Source organism: Rhineura floridana, chromosome 7 (genome assembly GCF_030035675.1).
Source record: "Rhineura floridana isolate rRhiFlo1 chromosome 7, rRhiFlo1.hap2, whole genome shotgun sequence".
In the NCBI taxonomy this organism is placed as follows: Eukaryota; Metazoa; Chordata; class Lepidosauria; order Squamata; family Rhineuridae; genus Rhineura; species Rhineura floridana.
This window is the reverse complement of record NC_084486.1, coordinates 16,570,527-16,588,967: the sequence shown is the minus strand read 5'-3', so window position 1 is coordinate 16,588,967 and position 18,441 is coordinate 16,570,527. Positions and strand designations below refer to the sequence as shown.

The 18,441-nt window shown below is 40.7% G+C and overlaps 1 protein-coding gene across 1 annotated transcript; it reads right to left on the bottom strand.

The window, feature by feature from the left end:
• Nucleotides 1-1,420: 1,420 nt before the first annotated feature.
• Nucleotides 1,421-9,330, bottom strand: LOC133388620 (pulmonary surfactant-associated protein A-like). The gene is made up of 4 exons (XM_061634579.1): nt 9,240-9,330; nt 8,189-8,278; nt 4,670-4,747; nt 1,421-1,797 (listed from the first exon to the last, which is right to left on the bottom strand). The coding sequence occupies exons 1-4, from the start codon at nt 9,328-9,330 to the stop codon at nt 1,421-1,423; spliced, it is 636 nt and encodes a 211-aa protein (XP_061490563.1).
• Between the last annotated feature and the right edge of the window lie 9,111 nt (nt 9,331-18,441).

Genomic DNA, 18,441 nt, shown 5'->3' with positions numbered 1-18,441 from the left:
AGGATGACTCGACTGCAAGAAGTGGTGGAAATAATTTTATTACAAATAGACAGTTGAGCCATAGTGATACTCACAGGGGTATCAAAAATGGTTAAGGCAGCCTGGGGTCCTCCAGATGTGCTCCTGACTCCCATGCTATCTGAAGCTGATGGGAGTTGTAGCTGAAAACCCCTGGAGGGCACCAGGATGGGGAAGGGGAAGAATGGGTGAAGGTATTCCTCCAATAAATAGGGTTGACTCTTTTAAAAAACAACAACATGGTAATGTGCCTTTAACATTAGTCTACCATAAATAAATGGAGCAGGATCAAACTGTTTTTTTCTTCTTCAACATGAGTTTTGTTGTGAACAGGAGCAGGAGCAGTAAAAAGGGGAAAAAGGAAACAACCTATCTCTTTATTTCAAAATAGGATTTCTATAGGCCAGCCCCCCCCCCCGCTTCCACCTTTGTGTTAGTTGGCAACTATAACGAGAGCCCATTTTTGCATCTGGCTGAGTCTCCTCTCTCTTCCCCAGGTCACACATATTTCTAAGCCAAACTGTAACTACGTGCGGATGCACAAGGACGTGGGTATTCACAGGAGAAATCATGGGCACTTTGTTCCTCCTGCTACTTCCATGCTGCCCAGCCATGGTTTAGTTTAATGTTACATCTGAACCAGAGCTTGGAAAAGTTACTTTTTTGAACTACAACTCCCATCAGCCCCAGCCAGCATGGCCACTGGATTGGGCTGATGGGAGTTGTAGTTCAAAAAAGTAACTTTTCCAAGCTCTGATCTGAACCCGGACTCATGATTTAACCAAGCCATAGCTTAACTCTGAGTAGTATGGCCATAGCAGGACTAGGGGAGGAGCAATGTGGCTACCATTTTTCCTGTGAGTACCTGTATGTTTGTTCATTCACACTTAGCTATGGTTTGGCTCATTGTTATGTGCAAACTGGGCCACTCCCCCCCTCTCACACACACCTCTCCACCTAGCGCTCTCTCTTCCATTACTAAAATTACACCCCAACCTCTCCTCCTGCACTACACCCAGTGAATACACACAGATTTCAGTCCTAGACAAGTTTTTATACCAGTTATGACATTAACAACCATTCCCCATTCTTAGTTTTATCATCCTATTTATTATTGTGTTTTAACTCATGTCCCTAACATCCCACTTCTGCAACTGAATAAAGCTGACATTGACCCAATCAGTGTAGCTCAGCCTTTGTACTTATGAAACAAAAGGAAAGCACAGCGAATTGCATTGTGCTTTTATTGATTTCCCTTTTCAGACAGAGAATGATCACAGATTTAATCAACTTATATAACAAGGAAAGTTTCTTTATTCTGATTCATTTATATAACCCTCAGTTACATGGACCCTTAAAAAAACACAACCCCATATTATTAAGATCTGTGACAGAGTTCAATTTAAAATTCGCAGACAATGAGGCGGTATTTATCACATGCTTTGTCATTCCAGGTGCCATCACCGTACATTTCAACACATTTCTCTGCCCCTTTGCCCTGAGGCTCATTTTTATACCAGTTTATAAATCTCAGGGGTTTCCCATTCATGAGCTGGAATTCCCCAGGAACATGCCCCTCAGTAATGCCTAGGTAAGCATATGTGTTAAACTCTTTAACAAAGCTCATAACAGCATCATTCTCCTCTTTATTTGTTGGAGAGGCAATACTGCCATGAGCCGCTTTGCATATTCTTACTGTATTGTCAAAATCAGCGGTCCTCTCAGTAGTGGCAAACAGTTTGCTGCCAGCTATTACAATCTTTCCATTCAAAGCCAAGGCTGCAAAAGAAAATGGAAGATCCAGTTAGTCTCGATCGTCCCAGAGTGCAGGACACAGAATAATGGGCTCAACTTATAGGAAGCCAGATTTTGGCTGAACATCAGGAAAAACGTCGTGATGGAACAGCAATGGAAGCAATTACCTAGGGAGGTGGTGGGCTCTCCAACACTGGAGGCATTTAAGAGGCAGCTGGACAGCCACCTGTTGGATATGCTTTAAGCTGGATTCCTGCACTAAGCAAGGGGTTGGACTCGATGGCCTTATAGACCCCTTCCAACTCTGTTATTCTATGTTTCTAGTCCCATTAGACTTCCTCCTCACTGAACATTCCTCAGTGGTAGGGCATCTGCTTTACATGCAGAAGGGCTGGGAGAGATCCCAGTCTGCTGCCACTGGTTGTAGACAATACTGAGCTAGATGAACCAATGGCCTGACTCAGTATAAGGCAACTTCCTATGTTCCCTATGAATTCACAAGGTCCCTTCTTCCATGCAAGTGGTAGGAGATTCAGGGCAGGCTTTTCTGAATTGGGAGGAAAACACAGCTCTTTTGCAGTCCTCATTTCTTTTCGCAGGGCTTACTCAGGAGAAGTTCTTGGTGGTTGGGTCTGTGCAACTTGTGATCCTCCCCCTGCCCCCACCAGGTTGAAAGCATCCTACCCAGGCACTTGAAACCCCACCATATTTTGACACAGCCTGGTAGTAGGTAAGGTGCCAAAGAGCAAGGGGTTTATTGAGCCTCTGTTGGGCCATCTTACCTGACTACTAGGGCTAGGTTTGACTTAGTGGATCATAAACTGTGGAGTAATGCAGATGTTAAGCTTTAAAGATGGGACATTTATCCTACCTTTTAAGTGAACAGATGGACAAACATGGAAAGAAAATACAAACTTTCACTAGGGAAGAAATGACTAATTAACTGGTGGCCTATGTGCTGGATTTTATCTGACCTCTAATGCCCTGCCAACTTTGAATCCAGTTAAAGTAAATGTTTTGCTCCCACAGTTTTGTTTGGGAAGGGGTTCTGTTTCCAACATCTATTTTTGCAGAGATTTTCCACACTAAAGTACTGTATTAGATATCCCATAACAGAGCTTGGAAGTCACTAGTTACAAGTGACAAATTACTTGTAATTTATTAGTTTTTTGAGTAACGAGTGGGTAACTTCATTACATTTTGCTGGTAATAGAACGAGTAGTAACTTCATTACTTTTGAAGAGTAATTGTAATGTTTCCAGCATTACTTTTGCGCATTACTTGGGGGAGAGCAGGGAAAGTCTTCTGCTCCTCTGATTTGTGAATAAAAATCATGTGCTTCAAATTGGGCTTCTGTGCAGCGCTGTTCTTCCTTCATGCTCTATGGGTGCTTAGGAGGCAACGAGGGAGGAGGTGGAGAGCGAGATGGGGTGGAGAAAACAATTGATTAAAAATTGACAGGAGTGGAAGGAGAAAAGAGCTGGAGGCAATATATATATACAAAAAATATTTGAGTTGAGGTATCATTGCTGGGGGTGGGGTGAGGGGATGTGAGAATCTGTTACGCCATTCTGTTAACCTTATGGATAAAAAAATATATACTACTACCCTCTGTGTGTGTGTGCTTATTTTTAATGTTGTTTTAGGCTACTTAGATGTGCAGCAGCCAAGGCCAGCACCTTGTAGGCAATTTCATTTAAAAAAGTAACTAAAATGTAATTGTAGCAATTACTTTTGAGTAAAAGTAAAGTAATCAGTTACTTTCAGAGCAATTGTAATTGTAACGGCAATTACTACTTTTGGGGGGGACATGTAACTGTAACTGTAATTTATTACTTTTTAAAAGTAATCTTCCAAGCTCTGTCCCATACCAGATATTTTGTAAGGATGTTCCATACTAAAATATTACAGTTCTCCATGTTGTACACATCACTCAACTATACATGATTATACGTAATGCTATGCCTGAGTGCCATAGCAGTGAAACTGCTAATTTTAGAGGCTGTCAGCTTCATTATAGGATAAGTAATAAAACAGAAGTTGATCATCCCTACACTAGAATGACCATAGGCTATTATATTGTTTAGTCACTAGATGGCACTGGACTCAGTTGTATCTGGGTGGACAGGAGTTTCCTTTCTGTCCCTGCCTGTTCTTGTTTAAGAGAGGCAATAAAGTTCTCATTTAGCTACCAAACTGGTGTGACCTCTAAGCCTTCCATGACAATGGGGCTGTTGTATATTTAATAGTTGTTTTAGATGAGGAAATTCCAGCTGATGAAAGTTTTATTAGGTCTGCGCTAAAAGCTGCACCTGCTGAAATTCCTCTTCCACCCTATGATTAAAGATGTCAAACTATTTGCCCTGGCTCACCCTTACTTAGTTCTGTTGAAGAGGTAAAACTGTGTTTAGCCTATATCATGTCAGATTGCTGGTGAAGGTTCACACAGCTGAATGCTGCCCTGTACAAATAAAATAAAACAAAGTCCCTCCACATTGCAAGCCAGATGTCAGGGGGCAGAATTCAAGCCTCATATTTTCTCTGACATGCTGGTCTTCTATGTGTAAGGATATTTTTTTTGGTAGTGAGATGTTCCATGGTTAAAGAAAGGCAGGGTATAAATGTAATAAATAAATAAATAGATAAAATTGGATTGAAGGCTGTAATTCAACTAAGAAATCATTGAATTCAACTTTGAATGGTATCTTGAATCATACACACTTTAAACAAAAAATGCTGGAGGCAAACTAGTTTTTGGCATATAATCTCTTATCCAGAGCTTTTTAAAAAAATAATGAACACTAGGCAGTAATTACTTGAAGAATCAAAACAAGTCACCCACTTTTAAATTGACAAACAATTGGAAGAAAGTGTTGTTTTTAAAAAATAAACATACCGCTTTCCATTCTGGTGATTCTCCATTTGAGTTCCTTGAGGTCATGTTGTAATTTAGCATCCTGAGATGCAGGCAGACCTGCAAACAAATAACATTTATTCATTAATTTTGTTTTAATTGGTTTTTTGTTTTGTATGATACTGTGAAATGCACTAAACAAAATAGCAATTTTCCTTAACAGCTGCCTTGAATGTAGAAAAGAAGGGTCAAATCATTAAAAAAAAGTTCTGTATGCCAAGTATATCTGTTTAGTTTTCTATCTGAAATAAATTGGTTTTGCTGAATTAAATGGACTTGTGGTATATTTGTTATTCTGATGATGAATTATACTGGTGAAAAATATTTCTGATACACTGGAAGGAAAATGTCTGACTATTCAATCAGGCTGCATACCTAAGCATGCTTAACCTGGGAGCAAGCCCCACTGAATATACTGGGATTTACTTCCGAGTAAACATGCAGAGTATCGCACTGTCAGTGAAAACCACTGTATTCCTAGTATCTTTATCAGAAGTTCTCAAAACCAATGATGACAGAGAAACTTCCCTAAAAGACAGATTGTCCTTCATGACTGCAGTGGGTATTGCACAGGATTCTGGGATGGACTATTGCATTTACTGTGCGGTGACAGCAAGGCCTCAAAATGCTGCTTCATGCCATCTGCATCCTCTCTGTAAGCTGCGCGCCCTGGAATGTTCCCTGGCATCATTTTATAAATACTAATATTAAACGCAGGGGCCAAGTTATGATAGCTATGGCAGCCAAAACCTGGCTAGTGAGAAACAAGAAGAAAGTATTGATAGGTTAAGGGAAATCCCAAGGGTTGCAGATGTATGAAAAAAACTTTAGGAAAAAACCCCAAGGGGGTAACCCCACCCTATAGCCTGATGAGAACTCAGCATGTTCAGCAGCTGCGGAATGTTGAATGCCTGCTGGAGGACAAAACCGGGGAGGGGAAGTGGGGATACCCTGAAAGAAGGCACAATTGACATGAATACCGAACAGGAGCACTCCACACTGCAACATCATCTTCATCATCATCTTCACTGTAGTAGTAGTAGTAGCAGCAATAATAATAATAATAATAATAATAATATAGATCTCACTTGGTTTCTGCAAATGCTCAGGGATTCCTGGGAAAATAAATCAGTCTGGAAAAAGTGTTCCCTAAGAGTAGAATGTTTGAAAACTGTTCTTCTGCTCCACCAATCCGTTGACCAAAGGGAAGACTGATGGTGATAGCAACAGGGGTGCTGGATCGTGGTTTTAAAACTAAAGGACAAGCTCTTATTGTGGTGTCAGGAATGTTGATCTGATTTGGGCAGAAATGTTCTTTTTGTTCAAGTACTATAAACTTCGAGCCCTGAAGCTTCTGCGGAATGACCAAGCGTAGCACATATTTAAAGTAGATGCTTCCCTCTAGTGGCTTGTCTATATTACAGAGCCTAGTGGGAGTTTGATGCTATGAATATGTATTTTGCACATGACTGACAAATTATGAGCTAGAATTATCTTTCTAGTTCACAAGCATTTTCTGCAGGAGCAATGAAAAGAATAATTAATTTTCTGCGCTTCTAGCCTGATTCATGATGTTGTATTTCACAGCAGGCTTGTGGTTTTAAATGTACGGCCTCATTCATTCCAAGTTTATGTGTGCTTTTCCTTTAGAGACAGATTTTCGCTGAAACCTTCCCAGAGCTAGAGAATTTAGCTTGGCTGTGATTCTCAAACTCTTCTTTCTTTCTAGTTATATATTCTCTGGGATTCTGCACTTACAAACATTTATGTTTTCAGACCACTTATTTAGAGGTGTCTAAACAGTCATGCTGGAGGGGGTTTGGATGAGGTGGAGGTGTTCCTCCACCAGCCTTGCCTGGCTCTCTGCTGGTGAGGAGTGCTCCAATGCACCTGCCCAAATGGTGGGCAGAGTCACCAACAGATACTCCTGAAATAGGACATTTGGGGGTGGATTAAGGTGCAAAGGACCCAGTTCAGGCCTGACTGTGCTAGCCAGGGAGGGAGCACTACAAAGAGCTATTTTTTTCTGTCCTCACCTTCTGCATGGGTGGCGTAAGCAGTGGCGCTGTGGCTGTGCATGTGCCTATACCTCTCCATTAAGTCCCACTCTTTCCAGGCAGGGGTTTTCACTGCAGCCTAAGGGGCACAGCACAGCTTAGATGTTCTGAAGCCAAGGGCTTTTTTAAAATAAAAAATTCATAAACATCAGTAGTACTGAAATAAGTTGAAAAATGAAGGGGTGCGTCCATCAGAAGGCAAGAAAAACATGAGGGGCTCTCCAAGTGCAAGAAATAACAAATTAATTAAACTGGGGGGGAACCCCAGGGTTTGCTGCTATGTGTACAAGTCTGAATATTTATTTTATTTATATTTATGAAAGTATTTACGTATCGCCCTCTCACGAAACATCAGGGCAGTGTACAGCAACATTAAAAAAAACCATTAAAAGCAATGTGGAATAACTACTAAAATGACTGGCTACTACTCAAGAAAAAATTTAAATTGCAAAGGCCTGACAGCATAAAAAAAAAGGCTTCAAGAGATGCCTGAAAGTCAAAAGTGAGGATGCCTGTTGAAGTTCTGTTGGAAGGGTGTTCCACAGCATGGGGCTGGCGACACTAAATGCCCGACTTCTGGCTGAGGCTGTCAGATGAGCCCAAGAATGAGCTCAAGTGAAGCCTTGGCCTTGCACGTTTCTTGCTCCCTTCTCCTCCTTCCATTCAGCTGGGAGAAGGACTTCTGCAGCATTTTATTGTCTTTTCAACCTGTGCCATTTGGAAAGCACGTGGCTTCCTCAGCCTGCTCCCCCACCAAATTGATGACCTCATACTAACTTAGTGCCTGTGTTGCCAGCTGGTGACACCTTTGTTAATGAGACTGATCACCCACCACTGTATTGAGTTATGGGACAAAATGCTTAGTGACCTTTGGAGAAAACAGAAGGCGGGCATCCCACGACACACAAGCACAAAGGTTCTGATCAGACATTTGCCTCCATGCATGTAGTAAATTTATTATTTTCTTATATTTATATCCTGCCTTTGATTCTCTTGTCATCAAAACCATGGCAGGGTAGTGGTACACATGGAGCCACCCATCCAGGTACTGAACAGACCCTTGGCTGCTTAGTTTCAGCAAGCTGGCGGTCACAGGAGCCTTCAGACCATATTCTGAGTTTGACTAAGCATATGAGAAGGGGAGCAGGACCACGTCTGTTGGCTCCACTCCGATGGTATGCCACAATGCATGTCTGAAAAAGGGAACCCACACACATAGGCTGTCATGTGATCAGTAAACCTGCGCAATCAGGGTTCACCATTGTGCAAGAAGCGTGTATACACATAGGCTTATATTTTCAGATATTACAGATGTTGGGGGCAGAGCTGGCAGGACATATGATGGCAGGGGCAATGGGCACAGTTCCCCCTCCTCCCTCTAATATATACCTGGAGGCAAATGTCTGGGCTAACATGCCATTTTAAAGATCATACTCATTATCACCTGCTGGCCCATGATCTCCCTTCTCGCCTTGTATGCCCCTTTGCCCTGGCATACCAGGGAGCCCATTACTTCCAGGAGGACCTTGAGGACCTGCTGAAGTGAAAAACAGAAGTGTGAAAATCTGGCACAGTCTTTAAACATCGCATACATTTATTTCACCCTTGAGCAGAACATCTGGATTTCAATGAAATATTCCTTTGCTCTGCAATAGACGAACAAATACACATGTGAAATCCAATTCTCTGAACTTAAGAATGTCCATGCATGAAACATCCTAAGTTATTTTATTTTCAATAATATCCTTCACTGATAACAGGAGATGTTGATGTCAACAGGTAGAACATCTGCTTTCCATGCAGAAGGTCCCAGGTTCCAGCATCCCCAGCATCTCCAGGTAGGGCTGGGAGAGACCCCGGTCTGAAATCCTGGAGAGCCGCTGCCAATCAGTGTAGACAATGCTGAGGTAAAAGAACTAATGGTCCAACTCGGCAGAAAGCAGCTATCTGTGTCCCCATGTTCATAACACATTGCCCTACAATAAATCATATTTATTGGGTGCTATTTATAGTCCCCATGTCCAAGCATTTCACAGACAATGTAGTAAGTTGTAACCACATTCAGTAAAATTCTTTCTAAAATGAATTAGTCCACTGTGATGCTATTGTTAATGGCACATCATTTCCTGTGGATACGTAAGGAAATGGTGTTTTCAGCACCACTTCACTAGTCTATTAGTTGTTATTTGAAGCAGGGTGGTTTAGAGTCACCAATAACAACGAATCAAGAAATAACCTAGGTGCTGAGCAAAACATTCATTCAATGTCTGACCAATTCAAACTTGAACAAAGTGCCCACACCCACCCTTTCCCCAAAAACATTATAAAAATGGATGACAATCCCACTTCAAGAAACACCCTCTTCCTGATGTCCATCTCCACTCCACATTAAAAAAATGTGGAAATCATTTTCTTCTGAACATTTTCCTGTTAAATTCTCCACTTCACATTCTCTTGCTCATCTCTTCCAGACCCTTGATTGTTTCCAAGCTTACCTATAGCTCCCGGACATGTTGACTGAGCATCACCTGGTACCAGCAGGACAACTGCTGCCATGAAGATATGAATCAGCTGAGATGACAGCATCTTTTCGAACAGCTAGTCAAAGGGGGAGAACATTCACCAGGTGGACACGCATCAAAATAAGTTTTTTCTGTTCTTTTCTATCCCACCCTTTAAATGTCAAAATTTATGCAAGAGGCATCACAATCAAGTGCAATTGTTGTTATGTGCCTTCAGGTCGATTACGACTTATGGCAACCCAATGAATCAGTGACCTCCAATAGCATCTGTTTTAAACCACCCTGTTCAGATCTTGTAAGTTTAGGTCTGTGGCTTCCTTTATGGAATCAGTCCATCTCTACTTTGGTCTTCCTCTTTTTCTACTCGCATCTGTTTTCCCCAGCAAACCACAATTAAAAACCAAGAAGCCAGCATGTCAAGCAGTCTTAAACAATACCAAACAGTCAAGTATGGTAAAAAGCAGCCCGTATATTTTAGAACATCAACTGGAGTATTCCAAGCCCTTCTACAAGCAATGGTGCTGTTTAGTAATTTTAGACTGTGGACTCTGGACTTAATGATTATTATGCCCCTTCCTTTATGTTGTTGTTGCTGCTATTGCTGTTGTTTTCTTACTTTCCTGCCTAGGACAGGTTACAACAATATAAAAACACAATATTGAAGTCAGTTAAAACGATTTACAATTAGAAGAATGGGATGGGCCCTAAAATCTCTCTCTATCAGTTGTCAAAGGCTAGGATAAAGAGGTGTGTCTTTAGCATATGGTGGAGGCTATAAAATGATGATGTCAGATGCGCCTGTATTGTGATTGGGGGCCCTGGCCCTCCTGCTCATTCTGCTGAGTGTTATCAGCTGGAGCATCAAATAGAATTGGTAAAAGGTCATCCTGGCTACTGCGGCCATGCCACCTGAACATTCAGGCGCAGTGCTGGATCCAGGGGTACCTCCAAGCAGCAAACCTGCTGCCTCAGGGAAAATCCAAACCTATCCAGAACAGGATAGGTTATTATTAGTTATTACTGTCTATTTCAAACAGAAGGTTTACATCTCATTTGGGTATTTTCTTTTGCTTGCTCATGAGGTTTACATCGATAAACCAACTTCCTTGTTGGAATATGGGTGTACTAATCACAAGTGCCCATAAGGAAACATTTATTATGGTCTTTTTCTTTAAGATGATTTGATGGCCCTCTCTCCTTCATCTGTCCTTTTCATATAAGCTTCCTATACTGCTTGTCTTTATGATATTCTTAGATATTTTTAAAATATTAATGATTTTAAATAAATAAATATTCTCAATAAAATATTGTTGGAATAAATTAAAAGATAAGGAAAAAACCTAACGTAACATAGTATTTTTATGCATCTTTATCCAGAAGTACATTGGACTGAGTTATACTCAAAAGTAAGTCGGTAACCTTAGGAATTTCAATGCTACGTTATACCACAGTCCTATATATATCTACTCAGAAGTAAGTTCCATTAAGTTCAATGGGGCTTGTTCCAGGAAACTTTGGATTTCAGCTGACCATAGAGAAGTTTGACTTACCTTCTTGATCTAATGCAGAATAGTGAAGAAGCGAGAAAAGGGTCCATTTATAGTATGTGTTATTTGATATTTATGTTCATGTTAGATAGCTGCTGGCTAAACTTGATTTAACCCTCAATTTTATTTACATAGTTGCTGCATTATGTAAAAGATTTTGCAAAAGCAGAATGGTCAATAGCCCATATTGATTCCCTAACTTTTTGAAATAAGATCTAGCATAATCAGTAGGACAATAAACCTTTGAGAAAATATTTCTGCTGAGAATTGTTTGCCAGATATAAAGTTTCCATAGGACTTAATCTAATTCATAAATAATGATATGCCCATTGTAATTTTCAGAGGGAAAACAAATCCAGATCAAAACGTCATTCACATAAGCAACAAGCTGTTCTCTGTACATCTCTATATAAAACACACATCCTTTGTATATAGTATTTTCCCAAGTGCTGCAGAATGTACACAGATGAAAAGATTATTAGTAATCTGAGACACTTGACCAAAGCATAGTGCAGGAAGACATACTGTTCATCTTGGTCAAATGCTCTGTCTTTCACCTTGACATCGGGACAATATCAATTAATAATCCACCACCATTATGTTTGCTCTGAAATTAAGGTGTATTATATTACATCCAACAGGGTCCCAGTTCAGATATGGCATCCTCTTGGCATCCCCCACCCCGCCGACACACCCACAACATAATATAAAATATAACCGGGAGCTTAATGAAAATGGCTGGCTTGTGCCACTGTTCCCACTCAAAAACAAGTGTGTGTGTGTGTGTGTGTGTGTGTGTAGAAGATTAGAGAAATTGAAACATTTATATGGTGCCCTTCCCCTGTGTCATGTAAGTTACCAATCTGTCTGATTTGATCGGAAGGTTCTTTTCTGTTTCCGTACTGTGGATGGGGTATTTGGATGTATGAGACAACCTTCTCTGTGGTGGCAGGTAAACTATGGAATTCTCTTCCAAGGGGACTTCCCAGGAGGATCCCTACGCCTGTGCAGCCTCTGAGACGAGCTCCGTCTTGGATGAAACTTATCCAGTTTAAATTCAGTCAGAAGGCTCTTTTCTGACTGGGAATAATTTCTTCCGGATAAGGAAGAAACGTGAGATTTCCCACACAGCTTTGCTTTGATTGTTGGAGTCTGGAATTCGTCAGAATTGTCTGTCTTCCAGCAACTCAGCCAGAGCGAGGATTTTTATGCTAGCTCAGCTGGATAAGTGACCCGTTTTTTTTATACGGATTAACAGGCAAACATCCTCCTGTCTACATTCATCATTTTCTTATCTATACAGCTAAAGAGATTTGTCAAAGTAACAGCAATTGAGATAACCTAGGTGAGGTAAGACTTTCCTTTTTTTATTCACGGAGCTAAGGGGGAAGAAAATATAAATAGCTTATCTTTTTTTTTATTGCAAAAAGCTGACATGGAAAATAGCATTTTAAAGATTACAACGGACGAGAAATTTCTGATTGGGAGAGATAAGAAATCTTTTTGATATATGAGACTTTTGTGTAATATATGGCTGGGACTATTTTTCCTGATCTACTTTTTTTTTGACGAATCTGCTCACTCTCTCTGCTACTAGTTATTTGGACGCTGTGAACTAAAGCCGTTCTTACACTTCCGGGCAGATAAGAGATAAGGGCTGTGTAGCGTGTGACGTTAGTTGGTTGGAAAGATTAACTCCTTTGTAACTGGTTAAAGAAATAAGCTGCTCTTTGTTTGGGACATTGAAAATTGAAGGAGTTTTGTTCCTTTGGTTTTAAGAATGACAATTAAGCAGATCATGGATGTACAAGAAGGGACTTTATCTCTAGACATGTTTCAGAAAATAATGAATGGGATTAACTCAATAAAACAAGAACTGAGAAATAATAGACAAGCGTGGAGAATTGAATTTCACGAAATGAGACAGGAGCTGAAAGAAACTCAGGATTCTATGAGAAAGGAGAATAAAGATAGATCTGGAAAACAAAAAAAGGATGAAAGAGAAATTAAAGGCAAGGTTCAAACTATGGAGATTGGCTTAATTATGGACATGAAAAAAGATTTGGATTTCCTGGCTGTGATGGATCCTGGAGACAAATATTACAGTTTGGAATTCAGCGCTGTCCCTGAAGGAATTGAAGAGATTGGAGATAAAGATATTATCGGTTCAAAAAAATTCCTGGACTGGAAGGATTTGATGGAACTCGAAATGGAGAAAGTTAACAGAATTAATCCCTGTTTTGTGTCAATGGAAAAATCTTCAAGAGATGTACTAGTATATCATGTGGAAAAGAGGAACAGAGATGCGGCTTTGCAACAATACTTCAGTGATACGTTTGGATTTGATGGCAAGAAAATATCTGTGATGGAGGAAATTCCTATCAGACTTTTATTATATGACTATGACAGCAAGATTTTTGGGTGCGTAAAGATGGAAGATGGAAGATGGACCCAATATGGATAATGACAGAAGAGCGATTTAAAATTACTGGACTTAGTAGATTTGATGAGTTGGATTAATTGATATGTTTATTTAGTAAAAAAATTGATTGATATATATCTCAAGGATTGGAAACTTCTCTTTGACTTTTTGTGGAAGATTAAAATGATAGGATGTTAATGAGATTTGAAACCAACTAAGATAACCGCTGGAGGAAGGTGATTTTATAATCTATTAAGAGATAGGTTTGTTATATATTATAGATTTATAGCTGAATTATAGCGATTTGAAATTACTGGACTTAGTAGATTTGATGAGTTGGATTAATTGGCATGTTTATTTAGAAAAAAAATTGATTGACATGTATCTCAAGGATTGGAAACTTCTCTTTGACTTTTTGTGGAAGATTAAAATGATATGATGTTAATGAGATTTGAAACCAACTAAGATAACCGCTGGAGGAAGGTGATTTTATAATCTATTAAGAGATAGGTTTGTTATATATTATAGATTTATAGCTGAACTATGACAAATTGGAAGTCAATATTCTTTCTTTTTTATATATATATATATATATTCTTTTTGTATTGTACTAGTTATTGATTTGTGTTGTTTTCTTTTTGTATTGTTTTGGTTTTGAAAATTGGAATAAAAATTAATTGAAAAAAAAAAAGGAATTCTCTTCCAAGGGAGGCCCAGTTGGCCCCCTCTCTGTCTTCTGCTATCTTTTTAAGACCTGTGTATTTAAGAAAGGCTTTGAATTTATCTGATTTGTAAATGTTGATCCTATAGCTTTTAATGCTTTTAACTGCTGCGATTCCCTCTAGTGCCTTTTTTATATCTTTGTTAATATATTATTTATGTGCTTTAAAATTGATGTGAGTTTAACAGTGGAACAGTGGGATATAATTGTTCTAAAATAGTTAAGGAGATAAAACTGAAAGATCATCTTGCCCCTTATATACCCACTATAGCCCAGTTTCCCTAACTGGGTTCCTTCTAGAAGTTTTGGTCTATAACCCCTGTCACCCCTGCCCATTGGCCATGCTGGTTGGGGCTGATAGGAGTTGGAGTCCAACAACAACTGAAGGGCACTATGTTGGGAAAGGCTGCTCTAGTCAATTTCTTACTTTTTCCTCAGGTTTTACAATCGCATTTCACAAGACAATAGTCTAAAAAAAACATTTAACGGTGCAATCTTATACATGTCTGCTCAGAGTTCAGTGTTGCTTTCTCCCAGGTTAAGGTGCATAGGAATGCATCCTTCTCTTTTCAGTTTTTGTCTGTTGGGATCTGAACATAAGAAGAGCCCTGTTGGATCAGACCAATGGCCCATCTAGTCCAGAATCCTGTTCTCACAGTGGCCAACTAGTTGCCCATGTGAAGCCCACAAGCAGGACCTGAGTGCAAGAGCACTCTCCCCTCCTGAGGTTTCCGAAAACAATTTTAGATCACTCAGTCAAGTCAATGTGCAGCTAGGCAAAACCCCTCATGAATGATCCCTCCAAGTACAGATCTATCTAGATATTGCCGCCCTGGGCAAGATATTGCCACCCTGGGCTCCTGCTAGGAGGAAGGGCAGGATATAAATCAAATAAATAAATAAATAAAATATTAAGGCACCTTGTAAAACAAAGCTCCACTCTCTACACAATATTGAATTAAGCCTCGTACAAACAATGGCTCATAATAGAATTCCTCTCAATAACAGCAACAGTACTTGGACAAGTTCTGAAACACATTTCAATGCAGTAAAGATCCTGGTTCTCAAACATTCCACTGGAAAGTATTTCTCTCAGTAAATACTTTATGACTGTTGACAGATTATTCATGCGATATTTCAGTAGCTCTTTTAAAAAAATTTTTTTAGTACAGATACAGAATGTGCATCAAGCAATGGTGTGCACTGCTCAGAGTATTAGTGGTCATCATTAACCATGATTGAAAAAAGACAGTAGATAGGACAGCTGGTGTTTAGGATAAGTTCATATCCTTTTTAGGATTAAGGCTATGCAGAAATTGCCTCTTCATGCTGTTTTTCAGAGAGTCACAAAGCACCGCTTGTTTGGAGTGGCTTTTAGCACTGGTTGAAAATATTTTGACATTGTTTCAACATTGCCTTCTTGGTGCCACCAGGGCCAGCTTCAGGCATGCCAGGGCCCTTGGGCATCAGCTTGCCCTGGGCCCCAGCCTGTGCATGCATGCGCGTGCGTGTGCGCAGCCCCCCACCTACCTGTCTCCTGTCTTTTACTATTGCCATTAACCAAGATGGCAGCCGCGGTTTCCCTAAGGGGATGAAGCCACAGCCGCCATCTTTGTTGATGGCACGCGTGCTATGCACGCACATCTCTGCCATCAACTAAGATGGCGGCAGGGGCTTCAGTACTTTAGGGAAAACGCAGCCACCATCTTCATTAAGGGCAATACTAAAAGGCAGGAGACAGGTAAGTAGGGGCGTGGGGGGGCGGATCACCACGGATCGCGGAAGGGGAGCGGAGGGGCTGTTGAGGGCCCCCTGTTACCCTGTAGCTCCAGGGGCCCTCAGGCCAGTGCTCCACCTAGCCGCCCTTTAGAACTGGCCCTGGGTGCCACAAAATATTTTTTACATTATTATTTGCTCAAGGACATTCAGTATGTTACATCTGAACTACACATCAGAATGAGAGAATATCCAGAGTAATCCTGCATAGGATACTTGCACAATATCACTAAAAACCCAAACCCAAAGAAGACTATAACATTACGATGTGAAATATCTCTATATCTCAAAAACGTTTCCAAAATATTATCTATTCCATACGTTAAATGATGGACTTTTTCATCCGTCCCCCCTTTTTTTACCACACATTAAAGTTGAGGATGGACTTTCCAGAGTGAGATAACATAAGATCATAAGACGAGCCCTGCTGGATCAGGCGAAAGGCCCATCTAGTCCTGCATTCTGTTCTCATAGTGACCAACCAGATATTTGCAGGAAGCCGACAAGCAGGACATGAACACAACAACACTCCCCCCCCTGTTTTCTCTAGATTTTGCAGACTAGATTGACTTGAAATTTCAGCCTGTTTTGTGATATTTTATGTTATTGATTGATGCTGTTGTAGTTTTTTTTATTATGATGATGTTCTGAATTGTTTTTGTTATATTGTTTTGTTCTTGCTATGGAAGCTGCTTTGAGGTCACCTGGTGATGAAAAGTGGCAAACAAATATACTAAATAAATAAATAAAGAGTCATACTGCCTCTGATACATGAAGTAGTAGCACATGTCCTTCATGGCTCATACCCTTGATGCTCTTATCTTCCATGTATTTGTCTAATCCTCTTTTAAGAACACCCAAGCTGATGACCATCTCTATATCTGCAAGAGCGAATTCCAAAGTTTAATTATGCATTGTGTAAAGAAGTACTTTCTTTTGTCTGCCCTCAGTGGTGGCTGGTACCCATTGGGACTGGTAGGGTGAAAGTCAGAGAGACCAACAGTAGGTGGAGCCAGAGCCAATGGCAGGCAAAGCCAACTTACTCTAGTTTTGTCTCAGTCCTCCTCCCTGAGTTCTACAAAAGCAACCCTGAACTGAGGAGGAGGAAGCTGACAGGCAGTGTCATCCCTTGGATGGGTTGTAAGTAAGGCAGGCAGGTAGGTGGGGGTTGGCTGAGGGCAGTGTGAGGTTGATTGGGCAATACTCCATTCCTTCTAATGGACCAGCCTCCGCTCTCTGTCCTGAATTTTCCAACAGATAAAATTGCTTCATAAAACAATGTGACCAGGGCCTCAAGGTGGCTATTCCTGATTTACAATAGCTGCTACTAGAGCTCTAGTCCCACAGTCACTAATGTAGACAAGAATTACTGTTGTACCTATAAGCATGCATCAAAGAACTGGACAAAGTACTATTATATTACCTCTGCTACCCTGCCCAGTAGTACATGCTGATCCATAGTTCAATGCTGAGAACTTTTTAAATGTGGTCATAGACACTGGGTTGCATCCAATGTAGTGTTATGCGAGTGCAAGAATTTCTGCTTGTGCAATGGAAAGTTCACCCTGTTGGGAGTAAAGCACCATCACTTGTAACAAGTAACCTGAACCAGAGTGAGGGCGATAGACAGAAAGGCAACCTATTCTTCCCTCAGTGATTCCTTCTTCAGTAACTACTTGTTGTTATGTAGATTGTTTTTCCCAGGCTTTCCTTCCTTCCTCCTTCTTGTTTGATGGTGTTTGTGTTAACCTCATAACTCAATAGTCGTCACATATATGTCTATACTCAGAATGGCATTATCTCCCAGGAGTAATACACTTTACGTTTCTTTATTCTTTGAACCACCAGTCTTACCAGACTATTCATTTCTGCACTCTGCTGCTGTAGATAGATAGATAGATAGATAGATAGATAGATAGATAGATAGATAGATAGATAGATCAAACTCCAATAAGCCCCCTCTTCTCCTCCATCCCCTAAATCTGTTCTAGGGGTTCCCCCAACCCTCTGGAGCAGATTTGGGGAGGGTGCAGGCCTCCCACAAGAGGGAGGAAAAGTCCCATTACAAAAGCAAAAATCCTGATAGGACACATTAGCTTACCCATTGACTCTCCACATATTCAGCGAATGCACAGAGGGATACCACCTGTTGGTTCCACCACTATGATCAAATCCGCCACCAGGCTTTCCCCAATGTCCTCATTCCATCTGAAAAGAAGAGGCTATGCACTCAGGAACCCTATGCAATTGGGATTCCCGATCTTGTGGCAAATTCACAGGTGTACAGGTGTATGCATATAGGCTTTCCTTTTCAGACATTACACTAAATGTGCAGACTTCGGAGGTGGAGCCAGTAGGTTGCTTAGCCTTCTGGGTGGAGCTAGTAGGCGGGCGCCCTCTCTCCTCCCACATGTTCACAGAATGGGTGATAGGAGTCATGCATAAAGTGTTGTGCGTAAAGGGTGATGGGAGTTGTGCATAAAGGTGGCTCCCTTCCTATGTCTGTCACTCCACAAGAGCCAGGTGGTGACTGAAGCCCCGTTTGCATGTTACGTAGAGTGGAATGGTTGCCACATCTCCATAGTTGCTCCTACACAACTCCAGGCAATGTCTGTATTTCCTTCAAACCAAAGACAGAGCATGTGATTTCATACCATGCTGCTAGGAGTGGCCTGGGAGCAACCATGGAGACATAGCAATCACGTTTTT

What these genes read in the sequence shown, in the direction of transcription:
- LOC133388620 (XM_061634579.1), bottom strand. Translation starts at nt 9,330, where the DNA reads ATGCTGTCATCTCAGCTGATTCATATCTTCATGGCAGCAGTTGTCCTG. An exon ending in AACATGTCCGGGAGCTATAG is followed by an intron (nt 8,279 to 9,239) that starts GTAAGCTTGGAA and finishes TCACTTCAGCAG; the next exon opens with GTCCTCAAGGTCCTCCTGGA. An exon ending in GGGAGATCATGGGCCAGCAG is followed by an intron (nt 4,748 to 8,188) that starts GTGATAATGAGT and finishes ATTTGTTTGCAG; the next exon opens with GTCTGCCTGCATCTCAGGAT.